General features: G+C 41.2%; 1 protein-coding gene across 1 annotated transcript in view; it reads right to left on the bottom strand.

The window, feature by feature from the left end:
• INVS (inversin) overlaps positions 1–15,274 on the bottom strand; it is a 97,460-nt gene that overhangs the window by 3,821 nt on the left and 78,365 nt on the right. Inside the window, exons 12-14 of the mRNA XM_082320863.1 lie at positions 13,219–13,520; positions 8,359–9,166; positions 991–1,223 (exon numbers count right to left, since the gene is read on the bottom strand). Coding sequence (XP_082176989.1) covers positions 991–1,223; positions 8,359–9,166; positions 13,219–13,520 — 1,343 coding nt within the window. The remainder of the gene's footprint in view (positions 1–990; positions 1,224–8,358; positions 9,167–13,218; positions 13,521–15,274) is intronic.

Raw genomic sequence — 15,274 nt, 5'->3', positions numbered from 1 at the left:
CCCTGTGTTTATTCATATAAAGATGTGGTTGGGTATAGCTATAAACTATTTAACTAGGCTACAGCATTATTTTATCCTAAAAATTACTCTCATTTATGATGAGGAAACTCTCTATGTGACAGAAAATTTTGACAACCACAACTGAACTTCAACTAAAGTTAAAATACATCTTGCAGTTGCAAGAAAGAAGAAGGAAAATAAAATTATTACCTTTGTTTATTTATTTATTTAATCCTTTTTGGCTATCTACAGAGCCATGACAGAAGTGACCTACCACCTGGTAAAGCACATCTAGTTAGCACGGCCTTACTCCATCAGTGATCCCCGCGGTAAAGGAACGCAAGGTTTAAAAGCAATGCTTTCCCTCTACCCTTTCTTCAAGACGCATTCCTTCGCACCGCGCGCATTCAGGCGTAGCGCAAAGCAGGGCAGGGCTATCGTAAGAGATGATCTTGCTCTTCCAATGAAGAGCAGCTGTCTTCACGCAATTATTAACATGGAACAAGACCATATTCTTCAAATGGAAATATTTAACAAAACAATACAAACCCCAAAAAATTGAAAACAATGCTTAAAAAAAATTAAACCACAATCCAGATGATAGCCACTGCGCATCGGTACAGCCAGCTATCCCCGGTTTAACTGCTCTGTTCCCTTCCCACGTTGATATACGTGAGCAGCGCTGGCAACAGAATTATTTGGTTGCTCAAGACCCTTGCTGGAATAATGCTCCGTGGTGACTGGAACAGCTTTAGCAGCAGCCGTTGCAAATCACAGCGGTATTTTTTTTTTTTTCAACCTGAAATAGAAATACAACTACCCAGAACACCTCAGATTCAGACTAATTTTTATAAATCGTTGAAATCCCTAACAATTAGGTAAGAAGTGTACAGAAGAATCCAAAATACAGAGAAAAATAAAAAATTATAAAAATATAATGTTATAAAAATAAAAGCATAACTATTTAAAATACAGTGAAGACAAAATTACCATATATCTGCTTAAGGATGGACTGCTTGCTGGTTTTTATGGCTGAGCTGGTTTTGTTTACAGATTTCGGATTTTTACATGAAGGAACTGATTTCAGAGGGCTATGGTTCAGCTGTTTCTTCCAAGCAACCTGAATGAAGAAGGCAGCCGTCTCTTGTCTCCATTTGTCTTCGTCTTCTTTGCACTGCCGCTTAGCACCGAGAAGCTGAAACAACTCCTGTCGTAGCTGGTAACTAGAGAGCAGAAGAGAGAAGAGCGCTTGTTTTAGGTGACCTGTTCTAACTTCAGTGCTTTCCACGCATCAGTTCACATGGTGGATTACGTGAGTAACTGGGAAAACAGAACTCCCACTGATGCGCTAAGTCATTTAGGTAAGAAATGTTTGCTCAGAAGAAAAAGTAGGAGCTGCGTTCAATTCTGGATGCACCCGTTATTGCGCACAGCTAATAAAGACCTGGCATCGCAAAAGTTACAGTACTGCAACATCAGCTTAGCAACTGCTTTATAGTATGTGGAAAATCTGGAGAAGACAAAACCTATAAATATTTATGACGTAACAGCACAATCAATACTGTTTTCTCATTTTCACTATATTCACAGCATAACAACACCAAATTTTCTTGCGTGCCTTACCACTTTGTATTCTCAGTCAGCGCAAGAGCCGAGCCAAAGCTCTTACGGGTTCAACTGCACATTTTCCCTACAGAAAACTGAGCTGGTTTCCATCCCTTCTCTGAAGATGCTCCCCTCACCTTGTTTTCAGCAATCTGTTCTTGCCTTTTTTCCCTTCCCTTCCAGGGCTCCCTGTCTCCCAACCCAACCTTGCCACGGCTGCTTTGATCTTAGGCGCAGGCACAGCCCTGCTCCACGCAGCACCAGGAGATGATCTGACCTTCTTCCCACTTCGGCCGCTAACGGCACCAGCAGCAAGGAGTTGTTTGCTTTTTTTTCCCTTGAATCAGATACAAGTGTTCAATCAGATATTGGCATTTCACACTCACAAGTCAATTAACTGGCCCAGCAATTAACTCTGAATCTTCCCAGTACACACCTGTCACAAATGAACACCGAGTAACACTTGTAAAATATTAATTATAAACGTGTTTGGTAACGGGCCAAAACCCATTTATCATCATTCCCTCCAGCATTCAAAAAGGCTTCTGCTGGATGCCCCGGGAAAGGGAAGGAGGGAGAAAGAGGCGATTTTGTTCTGTTGCTCCATCTGCAACAAGTTCTAAATTAAAAGAAAAGACAACACAACCAGATACAAACGGTTTAAATATATGTTATAAGCCAATGAACGATATAATTCAAACAAAACAGCAGCCATATATAGAAAATGAGTCCATAAAAGCACAACAGAATGCCAAAGGGGGATGATATGCTCACTTACAGCCCCAGTAATTTTAAACTTTCCATAAGCTTAGTAAATTCCCTCTGTGAAATTTGCTGGGTGAGACAAACGTATTTAATCTTAAGTTAGTGGAGCTTCAGAATTCGGGCATCTACTGTTATACAGCTCATTAAAGTACGTAACAAATGTGGGGAGCAACTGCAGCTTACCAACAAACGTCCGTAGTGCCTGCGAGTTGCAAAGCACGGTATGAATTCAGAACAGGAACAGTATTAAGAGACAGAAGAAAAAAGAGATGGAGTTTTGTTAAATAACATGTCACTTAGAACTGTTCAACGGGGTAAGAGAGGAAGAGAAGCTGAAGGGGGGGCACAATTACAGTGACTTGCTAAGATAACTTGAGCTAAGGACGGGTTATGTGAATACCGCTGCAGCAAAAACGATTGGGGAACTGTTTCATACAGAAAACCTTCGGCTGGGGCTGCACGGCTAGAAGGCGCGTCCCCTGGGTGGTGGATAGGGGATCCCTCTCTGGAGGGTGCACCGGATAAAATTGAAGAAGGTGCCGCGAACCAACGCAGCCTAAGGGAAGGCCACCCTGACAGAAAAACCACTGGCCCTCCAAGTCATGGGGGCTGGGCAGGAGGCCAACTACCTCCTCCCGGAAAAAAAAATACAAAGTTGCAGAAACGACAAGCATCAGAAATGGCAGGGATGGAGAAAATCGGTAACGAAGTGAGGAGGAGGAGATGGAGCTGGATCGGTCGTATCTTGAGGGGGAAACCAACAGAAGGCTGCGCTGTGGCCCTTGGCTCCAGAGCACGCAGCCGCAGACCGATCGAAGTGGAAGAACGATGTTCGCGCCTTGTGTGCCTCCTGGCACTGAGAGAATTCAGATTCATACAGAAAAGAATACCAAGCTCTTCCCTTGGATTTCGGTAATTACTGGCAGAAGCCTTTGCTGATATGTGAAATGACCCATTCACGGGCACCCCACCTTTGCACCCCGCCGCGATTTCATGTTTGTAGAGAACTTGCGGTAGTTTTTGGCAACAAGAAAACAACTGCGAGGCTCTGACGCGGAGAAGATGTAGGCGGTTCTCTTTAGAGTGTGTGCGCGGTTTTTTAATTCCGCTCTCCTGTAACAGATCGTTCTGATCCTAGTGAGAAAAAAGAACGGGACCGAGTCTGATGCTCTATGAATCCGATGTGGCGCCTTAACAAAATAGCCAACGATTAGTCAACAAACCTACTGCACATGAAAGAAACGTGGAATATATGTGCAGAATGACAAAGCTGGCAAATGGTATTCGGATTCATTGTTACAGAGGCTTTAATCTTAAAAAAATACTGCTGGTAAAGTACGCATATAGCAACAATATATAAAAAACTACAGCTTGACTCCAGCGGGAGAGCAACAGGGACAGCAACCAACTTATTTCCAGCTTCTGTCGACTCACTGTGGACCCTGGAGACCGGCGCCGGCCTCGGTGCCCCCCGGGAGAGCAAGCCAGACACAGAATCTGTAAGCCTCGACGAGCAGGATAAGCAATTAACCTTTGGCAAGCCACACACCTTAAAGTACACTTTTGAGGACTACATTTATAAAGTTTGTGGACTGTGGGAATTGAAACATTTTCCCGAGAAAGGCAAGTTTAATATACTTAAGTAGATCGGTGCCATTGTGTTGCAGCTCACAATAGCTCTCAATAAACTTCCAATAAGTAAATCTTGACTGTAAAATTTGCAGAGTGAGACAAACGCATTTAATCTTAATTTAGAGAAATGCCAGAACTCAAGCACGTACTTCTACATGTTTCTAATGTAGAATTATACATTAACGATGTATGATTTTATTGCTGGATACAAGTACATGCTATTTACTAGTGCAAGCCTGGACCCAACAGACAAACACGAGACCGAGTGGGACCCGCAGCCACACAGTAGGTACCTGCTTAGAAACTATAATTTGGTGTACAGTGGATGGGAAATGAGGTGTTTCAGAGAGAGGGTCAGAATAACTGCCATATTAGTAGTCAGCACATAGAGCTGCGTAGGGCGAGCTAGCTGGAAACGCTAACCGTGACTTCTTGGCAGGCAGGTGCCACCATCTGACTTGGGATCCACATCCTAAAATACCCACACCACCTCTTTTTTTGAGATATATCTGAACTCTGCTTCAAAGGAAGAGGCAGAACTCTCTTCTTTTTAAAAATAAACATTGCTGTAGTGATAGCATGGAAATCGGGAGGAGGAAATAATCTGGTCCAGTTTCACAGCTCTCATCACCCATCTGAGTTTCAAAACGCCCGGACAATGAAGCTCACATTGAGCTTGACACGTAGAGCAGAAAATTCAGCAGCACTGGTGGGCCTGGGAGAGAGAACGCAGGCGGGAAGCACGGCTCTTCCTAACAACGCAGTGCCCTCACCTCAGCATCGCTGCCCAATGAACTGTTCTCTGTTCTGCATCAAAACATCCACTGAAATAAATGCATTACGATATCGCTGCAAACTCTATGAACGCCATCAAAGCTCTAGCAAGAGTAAACTGCCCGCCGACATAACGAAATGACAGTGGAGGAACTGCCAAACTAATCTCTCCTGCAGTCTTGCAGAATTTATGATCCTCATTAGTGTTCTATAAAATAAGAGTTTTGCAAACAGAACAAATATATTTATTTTTCTTTATTAATTCTTTAAATAACAAATGTCATTTAAACAATCTTTAATCCCCACAATTTCCAAAGTGTTTTAAGTAAGTGCATGCACTTCTTGCTGAGATAACACACCACTGCTGTTTCAGCAGGTGGATAGTTTAGAAAGATCTATCCAAAATCTTTAGATAGTCAAAACTTTAAATGGAATGCAAAGATTTCAACACAGGTAAGCTAGCTCGACACAAGGCTTTAGATCCCAGTTCTCGTGAGGAAATTTGCACAAGCACTCACTACACATCTTTACACTTTGACTGAAAGCTATGGCATGTGCCTGCTCCTCTGCAAGGATTTTAATTTGGTGAAAGCAGCATAGCCTTCAGAAGCAATAGTATCACTTATACTCTCCTGACCTACTCCTGACTTACCTTAGCTTTTGATATCTCAAAGGGTCTGAACACATAAGACAAGAATTCGGGATCTAAATTAGAAAAGAAGGCCAAGGAGGACATTGCCAGCACTGAGCTGCTTACATAGCGTTTGGAAAAATGGGGGAAGGCGGGCAATGTTTATTCAGCCTCTAGCAAGCAGCAGAGAGAGCTGATGGGAGAAGTGGTGGATCACTGGGAGAAGCAGTGGATGCTTTGCTTTGCAGTTCAGTGTGGGTATGAGGAATACAGCACAGCATCACAGAATGTTTTGGGTTGGAAGGGACCTTCTAAGATCATCTAGTCCAACTCTCCTGCCACGGGCAGGGACATCTTCAGCTAGATCAGGTTGCTCAAAGCCCTGTCCAGTCTGACCTTGAACATTCCAGGGATGGGGCATCCACAGCTTCTCTGGGCAACCTCTTCCAGTGTCTCACCACCCTTATCATAAAAAATGTCCCCCTTATGTCCAATCTAGCCCTACCCTCTTTCATTTTAAAACCATTGCCCCTTGTTGTATCACTACAGGCCTTAGTAAAAAGTCTCTTTCCACCCTCCTTCTAAGCCCTCTTTATATACTGAAAGGCTGCAATCAGGTCTCCCCGCAGCCTTCTCTTCTCCAGGCTGAACAACCCCAACTCTTTCAGCCTTTCCTCATAGCAGAGGTGTTCCAGCCCTCTGACCATTTTTGTGGCTCCTCTGGACCTGCTCCAACAGGTCTGTGTCCTTCCTGTGCTGAGGGCTCCAAAGCCGGATGCATAAATAGCAAACGGAGAGCAAAGATGATTAAAGTACAGAAATAGGTGATACTGCACAAAAAAGTCAGAATTTTCACCAAAAAAGAAGCTCCAAAATGAATTGAAAATACCATGTTCCAAAATTTTAACTTTTCACTGGAATAGGAATGTACTCACAAAAGCCAGTGTGACATTTATACTCCAACAACAGTGAAGAGAGAACCTGGAATATTACTGGACTGCAAATCCAGCCTCATGCTGGGAAATATTTAGACTGATCAGTAAAAGAGCTGGAGCAAACCAAAGTATTTGCTGAGCCAACACAAATGTTTAAATGGCCACATTTCAGTTTAGGAACAAATGGACTGCCAGCTCGGACCGAGGGGCGGCTGGTCTGGTGTCCCTTCCCTGGTAATGGGCAGCGTCAGCTCTTTCTGAGAAAGACAAGACACTTCGTACTTCATCAGTTAACTGTAAAAAGCAATGGGAGAAAATACCAGTTCTCAAAACTCCATGAATAAGCAGCCTGTAATACTTGTCTCTTAGCTCCCTGGTGTTTTGTGCAACAGGGAACGCAGGTAACACTCCACCTTGCTAAACAAGAAACGGGATTTTTTAAGCCTGGAAGCATCACTGTAAGCAGGCAGCACAACCTCATGCCTCCTTATTGCCTTTCGTGGTACTTGGCCACAAGATCTTTTCTTGTCGAAACAGCAGGCTAGTACAATAACCATTCAGAACTGTTCTCTCTTAACTTTTGGTCCTGGCCTTGCTTGCTGCGGCCCAGAGGACGTTACTGGAGTGGCTGACCAGCCCCGGCTGGCCGCCTCCTGCGGCTGGCCGCGGTGACAAAGAGAGCAGGCCCCGATGCTCCAGCTGCCGAGTGCTCCCCTCTGCTCCGCGCCGTGGCTGAGCCGGTTGGATACAGACGCTGCCCTGCACTGGGAGAACAGCTAGGACTTTGCTCCTGGCACAGCAGAGGGGAGAAACAGCCCCTCCGAATTTCTCCGTGAGGGAAGCAAAGCTTCCAGCACGACCCAGAAGAAGGGAGGTCTACCAGCAACTCAGCATTTATTCTGCAGGCAGTTGGGCATTAAGACCTGATTCTGCTGTTGCAGGAAACTTGCGGGTTTCCCAGGGAGTAGTACCGAGGACGCCTCTACTCTCTGTATGCTCCCGGGCACCTGCCAGCTGCTCCCTTTCATACAGTTTGGTTGGGGGAACAATTTTTGCATCAGTACTGAACTATACCATAGGGCGTGAGAGTTGAATTCTCAAAGGAACTTCCTTGTTATTTTTTCATTAATTGCCTACTAAGAAATATTAAAACATAAATGAATCTGTTAAGCTAGTGAGAGACCTGGAAAGATCAGTTATTAGTAAAAATCAGCAATTTATAGTTTTCTGCATCCACATAAAAACTGAAGAAAATTTAAATAAAAAATAGGAAATAAGAATTACATATATATTATATGCTTCACCTACGGCTGCCATACTCTCCCTGTCAATTTTGATAAGAAATTAAATATTAAGAATCACGTATATCAAGAATGACTATTTCTGAGGTCAAAACTCATGCATTCATAAAAGCAGGACAATACTGTGGAAAGCAAACACTGGGACATCTCGCTCCCTCCTGTCTGCCTCTTCTGTAGAGCAGTCATTCCTGCTGAATCAGGTTATTCCAGTTAGCTTCAAGTTTTGGCAATGAACAACATCTGAGCTTCCAAATCTCTTGCGGTTTGGTTATCCAGTTAAAAGTCAGGTCAGAATACAATTCCAGGTGTGTCAGCAAATGGTGCTGAACGATCTGGTTACAAAAACCTTTTTCCAGAACAAAACCTATACCCCTACCCGTGCAAGTTTGCTAATGAACATGACAGCAGAGAACTCTAGGCTTAGGCAAATCTTGATCGGCACTCTCTAAAGAAATATCAGTGCTTGAAACAGAGGTTTAATAACTGCTCCCATTATTAAAAATCATCACTTACCTTGCACTTTTTATGAACTTACTAATGTAATTCCAGGTGACTGGAACACACTTCCACTTGTTTGGTGAAAGATTATTAAATTCCTGATTTATCACTGGCAATGTTGTAAGCAAAAGGACCAAATAAAGCGCATTGCCGACAAGGCTAATGTAATTTACATCTACTTGTATCTCTTCTGTAGCTACTGAAACAGTAGTCTTACCTTCTCCATGTCCTCTGTATGACTGTAGCAGCATAGTTCTTCTTCCGAAACAGCTCTTTTCTTTTTCTTTCTTTTTCTATTATCTGCATTCGAATCTCTAAAGGGATTAGTTCAATATTTGTATTTTGCCATGCGACAGAACATAATTGATCATCTGCATTCCTGGATCCAATTACGCCTGTTTTTTCCAAGTTCAAACTGTCATCAGGAGCAGAGCATGCTGCTGGGTTTCTTGGCACAGTTCTGGTAGGTTCTGCCTCAGCAGACAACAAAGGGGAGGCCTTTTTTGCTAATTCGTTATTTCCTACTTTGCTAGCTTGTTCTACAGCATGCACGCTGTCCTTTCTGGTGTTTCCAAATACAGTTTTGGCACTACCTGGTCTACTGGAGCCAGCTGGTGAACATCGCTCATCGTTTACCTCTTTATTTCTGGATTTCTGCTGACGCCTTTTGCCTTTGGAGGAAGCTTCATACTGCTTTGAGTTTCTTGCCGCTCCCCCAGTACAACTGACGTTGCAGAAGAACACAGCCGTTCCTTCACAGTGGTCTCCGTTGCCAGATGAAGACCGACTTTGATCTCTTAATTTTTCCCCAACACTAGCAGTCCTAGAAGCAGAAGAAGTATGCCTTCTGCTCCTCCGAGCACAACCACCCGTTGCCTCGACTGCGTGCTCCTTGTGCTTTTCTCCGTCCAGCTCTGTAGCAGCTGCAGCCTCACGTTTCACTTCAACTTTCGTTCCCTCTTTTGCTTTGCCACAATGGAAATGGACACAACTTGACTTGCTTTTGATGTGTTTCCTCAATGAATCTTTAGACAGAGAAATGGAAACCAACATTCAGTCTCTGGTTCAGCAAATCATAGGTTATGTCTCTACTTTTTTTGCTCACTTACCTTTGAGGCACACTGGGATTTACTTAGATGAAAAAAATGCGTAAGCAGGAAGAATCAGAAGAGGATGCGATTGCCTGTAACAGTACAGTCCCAAACTTTTTCATTTGCTTACTGTTCTACAAGTATTTTTCTTTCTCCCATTACGCTTGAGTTAGACGCCTAAAAAAAGTTCAGAGGGAGAAACTATTTCTTCACCTACCTGAATACGCTGCTGTTCCCCAAAGAAACCAGCTCACCACGTGGCGCAGGAAGGCAGCCCCACGAACACATCTGCTCGTTCCAGTGAAGACGCCGTCACAGACCCTCAATGTTTCAAGCTTCCTTGCTAAGCTTCTGCTCTAGCCACCCTGCGTCCCGGCGCACGACGACAGACAGGGTAACCCACTCACCCAGGAAACCCAGAGCGCTCGGCGTCTCAGTACTTTCCTTGACATCCTAAATGAAACTATCAATTCCTTCCCATTTTTCCCTTGCTGCAAGATTTCTTTTCCAAGCCTAGGGTGGGAAGATAAATCCTGTGTGATCGCTGCTTCTGGACATTCTTGTGAGGATGACTCGGAAACCAGACTGGAGTGTAAAACTGAAAATCTCCATCTACCATCCACCTTCTATTTTGTCAGGAAACTAACAGGGGAATGAGAAAATAGACCAGACAGGATGAAATGTAACAGACAGGGTGTTAAAGGGTAGGTAAGAGGGGAAAAAGAAAAGAAAGAGATCTTTGATATAGGGGAATTACAGAAAATCTTCTGGATTATCTAAAACCTGGTAAAACCATGCTACATTTCTCCTCGCTGTAACACTTTTACAGGATACTCCCTTGACTGGACAGCAGAATATGGCAGATTAACAGATTATACAGAAGAAACTCAGGATTATCATCAATGATGTCTCCAACAGAGAAGATTTATCACGGTGACAGGTCAGTATGGGCTGAGAGGTTACTCTTATACCTGATTGTCGCATGGGTAATTAGCCCTGTATGTTCTGGGACAGAGGAAAAAAGTCTATTTTTTAAATCTATTTTAATATATTATTAATTTAATTAATTAAAAAAACAGAATGAAGAAGGAAATTCCACCCCCGCCCCCCGTCATGACACCAGGGGAATAAACAATTTAAAAAATGTGCCTTCTGAAGCCAAGATTTCTGTGGGCATAATCCCGCTCTTAAGGAAGGCAGGTACAAAACTGCCAGTGCCATCAATAAAAACGGTATAGGGCTGACAGTCAATTCAAACGTATGAAATTTCCAGCACAGTCACAACACTATTTTGATCTCCCAACAAGTTAATTTTTACAGTTGTGAGGAAAAAGAAGACAGCCTTTTACAAATGGCCTTGCCATACTCAGCTCACCAAAAAATGCCACCTGGTTTGTACGTATGGCACGTAGGACGCATTTACTATAACACATTTAAAGTAGTATGTGCAAAACTTCCCAATCTGAACAACTGGATAACTGGGGAATGGAAAAAAACATCTTTTAAGTAGTCTAGATCATCTCTGGAGGTTGAAATAAACTTTCTTAGATAGGAAGACACTAACAAGTACAGGGCACAAAAAAGAACTTATTTGTTGCTACTATAATTAAGGCAAACGAGGTAACGTACATAGGAAAGAGGACTTGTGAGTGGAGAAGAGATCAGAATAGACCCGCCAACTAAATCGCAGTCTTCATATATTGTTAGCAGATGCAAAAAATCTATTTGCAATTGGTGAAAATCTTTCTAAGTGACAGCCCACAGGATCTAAATTTATATTTAATTCCAATAAAACATTCAATGAAGTCCGTTAAAGTTTTGGTCACAAGAGGATTGATAAAAACACCAAATGAGAACTGATTAAAGGACTTTGTTATTTGATTCTTACTGCGCCAACTTTCCTGGCATCATTCCAATAACAAAAAGAGAATGCTTATGAAAAATGGCATAGCATTTTATTTCAAACACAGGCTTTTTGGACTGGGCAAGAGGGGGCTTTCTTTACGATCTCTGAAGGTAAACTGGTCTTGCTGTAGAAGTAGAGATGTTATCATGTATTTTCAGAAGAACCTTGAGTAAAGAGTTTTGTTCTCTTCGTGCTCAACGCTCATGGTGAAGAAACATAATAAACAATAGTAAAGAATTTTCTATTTAAAATTCTATCTTCTCCAGAAATTATATTCTGCTTTTAAAGATATGTTGAAAAGCAAAAAATCTCCAGGCAATAGCCCATATGATTTTAAAACCATCAACATGCAAAAATTATTCTGACATAGCTACTTCAGGAAATCTCCAACTTCAGGGAAGCCTTCAATCAAAAGTCCAAGCTACATGCTGCTAGCATTTGCTGCTGGCTGGAATTCCCTAAGTTACTGTGAAGGGCAGTATAGACAACTGAATATTAATGAGTTTTTTCAAACATAAGTATCAATACTAGAATCCCCTGCAGAAAATTTGGCAAATTCAGTCCTGATCTCTGTAGTCAGTTTGACCCCATAGTCCGTGTTTCCCATGGACTACCTACTACCTACTTCCTTAGGTCATTCTCTCGGTGCAAAAGCACTATATTTGTTCCGAGTGGGAGTCTGACTGATGCAACGCAGTTTCCATTGGCACAATCAATGTAAGATTTTGGCAAAGAATGGATAGAGGAGTCGGTAAAAGAAAAGGCTGTTCAATCCTTCTTTATAATTTCTTTTTCCTTCTCTTCTCTCCCCTTCACTGTTCTAATCCTCCCCACATCTTTCTTTCTCCTTTCCCTGTTTTCCATACTTACCAATTTCTCCTCACTGTGTTCATTACAACTATCCATTTTTCATTTGGCAGCCAATGTTTCTTATTATTCTTATGGGTTTTACTTTGCCATCTGAATATTTTAATTAATATAAAGTTAATGCATATGCAGATAAAGCTCGCTAGGATTTTTAACACCTCTGTTTATCATTACTTAGTTATCATAGTATATGTTAGGCTAAGATACATATATCTGCTTTTACGATGAACATATAGTCAAGTATCTGTTTACCAACACATTTCCATGTAAAAGCTAAAGAAATCTAGGTAAAATGATTCAGTAGGAACAGCTCTTTGACTTTCTTTTTCTTTGGATTATTATAATATTCTGATGAGCAGAATTTCCAGAGGAATTAGCAATAATTTTAGATCTGAGAAGGAGTTCTTGCAACTTACCTTAAATAAACTACTTATCCAATTTTTGCTTCTAATGATAACAAAGGTGCTTTAACATGACCAGTTTTAAAAGATTTGAGCCAAGGGCTCCTATACCTGACTGAAGTCAGAGCTGATTGAAATGTTATTAAAATGTGTATCTTGCAAAAACTAACATAGGAGTGGTCAAGAATTGATGATAAACTGATGATGCATTTACATATAGACTAAAGGAGTGGAACAGGGCAAGAAAAGTAACAGAAAGAGCTTCGACACACTGTTTCATAATATCATTTCTAAAAAACAGTCTCACTTCTCAAAAAATATCCTTGAGTGTTCTCAACAAGAGGACTTCAAAGACAAATCATGGGAGAACCCTGTCATGGAGAATGAGCGCCTGAGCCTGAACAACTCCTTCGGTATGCTAGCAAAGTCACTTAGAAAAATTTTATCCTCATTTTAACCTTGTTTAAAAACAAGAGTTACAATTTCTCCATTAACACTCTTCAAGAATCCCACCGATATGCCAAGTATCTTTAATCTCATTTTCTCCAAACAGTGCAACCAATTTAACAACTCCCAACAACCTGTTCTCACATATTTTAGGTATTTTTACAGACACTGTAGATACTGGTATTTTTGACTAAAGTTGACAGAACACACAGAGTAAAAGAATCTGTGTCTGTCTATGTCCTATATGAATTGCTTAAATAATGAAAGAACAAGAAATGATGGAAAGATAAAACAGGTCCTATACAGAAAACACCCCCAGATATGGACAAAAAAGATAATCAGGACAATTAAAAAAGATTACAAACCTTGCCTGATTTTATGACCGTTATTCTGAGGCTCTGCTGACGGGCAACTCTCCTTTGGGGTCCCTTTGTTGTGACAAGCTTTAGGTGAACCTCTACTGTTTCTCCCTGATTGAATTTGTGAAGCACTGAGGGAGAGAGGTCTCTTATTCTGTGTATCAATTGGTTTATTAGGTAACTGCGAGACGCCGGTAGTCTTCTCTCGATTTGCAGGATTCTGTTGTACTCGAAACCTATTTTGTTCCACGTTCTGCATCCCTTTCTGCAGCTTGGCTTCTTTTCTCTTACTTTCCTCTTCACGTTTCCTGCAATTACAGCCGATACCATAAGAATTCCAAAGACAAAATCTTGGGAGCGCATATCTAACTCGAACACATTCCTCTCTAGAAACCTGACACTGCCACAATGAAACCTGGACTATAACATCTCTCTTGTGAGAAAGGGACACCTATTGCATTGAAGCGTCTTAGCTTGATCCAGAATAACAACTGACTTGCAGGTACAGCCTAACGAAGGTTAAGTCCTTATAAGCCACCTGCCCATTTATTTTGCAGCGGTTTAAACTGATTTTAAAACACTCTCTTATTGAAAACTATGAAACTTAGTTTTTTTAGAAATATATGAAAATTAAAAGCAGGATTTTGAAAAGGTGTCAGAAGACAAAAAATATGATACTAGTAACTGTGTTTTTAATTAGCAATGAACAATGCTTTAATATAAGTAGTAATGCAATGCACTGTATTTGAAAATCAGAAAACTAATAAAAGACATCATCTCTCTGAAAATTATTTTTCATACTTACCTGTGTCATAATTAATACAGACAATTATAAACCAACTTCAGACTAGCTACTGCTACTAACTTGCTGCTATATATTTATCATTGGTAGATAATTAATTTATTTTACATAAACAGATTATACATTATACAACTGAAAATATGAGATGCGCATTAAAAACTTGTCTGAATATAGTATGCCATTACAATTACGACATTTGGTTTTCAAAAATGAAAGAAGTCATGCATCTCTTAAATAGCGTAGATATAAAAGAGAATTTTGGACAAGGTTAGGAAAGGCGCATCTGTTGAATCAAGTTTTGCAGCCTATTTTGAAATACAGTGGGATGCCATTGCACTTTAGCTTTTAAATTCTTTTTCCTACAAAGCAGAATAAACCCAATAGCACACAGCAAACATTACATACCTACCTACCACTGAATTTGTTTTTATAAATTAAGCGCTAGTTGTAAGATGAAGTGACACTTTTCCTGTTGGAATGGACAGGTGGTAAATGTCGTATCATGTAGCTGCCTGATATTTTAACCTGCTTCCAATGCTACAACGTCGTTTGCAGACTGTTGACACATTAGCTCACAGCACAGCATATGACAGGTTAGTTATGCAGCATGCCATCCCCAGTTCCTGTGAGTCGCATCAATGCCAGTGTGTGTCATTCCAGTGTGAGCTGCCAGGGAGAAGCCTGAACTTTATCTGTCAGTACTATCTTATCAAATACGCTCTGCAGAAGAAGCTGATTGAACTTTGTACCTGAAAAGCTGTTAAAAGCTGTTAATTGATCTAAAAAATACACTCCTGGCAGCCTGCGGTTCAGTATTCCCTCTGGCACAGAAAAAAGTGGCTAGTTTCAAATAATATTGGCATTCCACAACCGGACTACGTGGGGATGTCTGTCTTGTGTACAGTATGGATCTCACTGCCACTACTCTGCCATTTGAGCTGATAAATCAGATCTTACTATTCACAGAATGGTAATTTTCTTTTCTTTACAAGAATCAAGCAGCTAGTACCAGTATCCTCCATTCAAGGTATTAAAAAAGAAAGTGTGAGACGAGTTGTGGGATACACAATCAAGCCAGAGTGGCCTGCACTCTTTGGATGAGCAGATTAACTCAAAACATTAACTTCAACAACATACCAATTGTAGAGTTATTGAGATGACACAGGACCAGAAACTGAGAAGAAGCAAAAGGGGATGTTTTTAAAAAGGTCTTGTTTGCGTGCTAATTTTTCAGATTAAACTGAAGAAATAATAAATTGA

Source organism: Platalea leucorodia (assembly GCF_965183815.1).
Source record: "Platalea leucorodia genome assembly, chromosome: 1".
Lineage (NCBI taxonomy): Eukaryota > Metazoa > Chordata > Aves > Pelecaniformes > Threskiornithidae > Platalea > Platalea leucorodia.
This window is presented reverse-complemented; position numbering and strand designations above follow the sequence as displayed.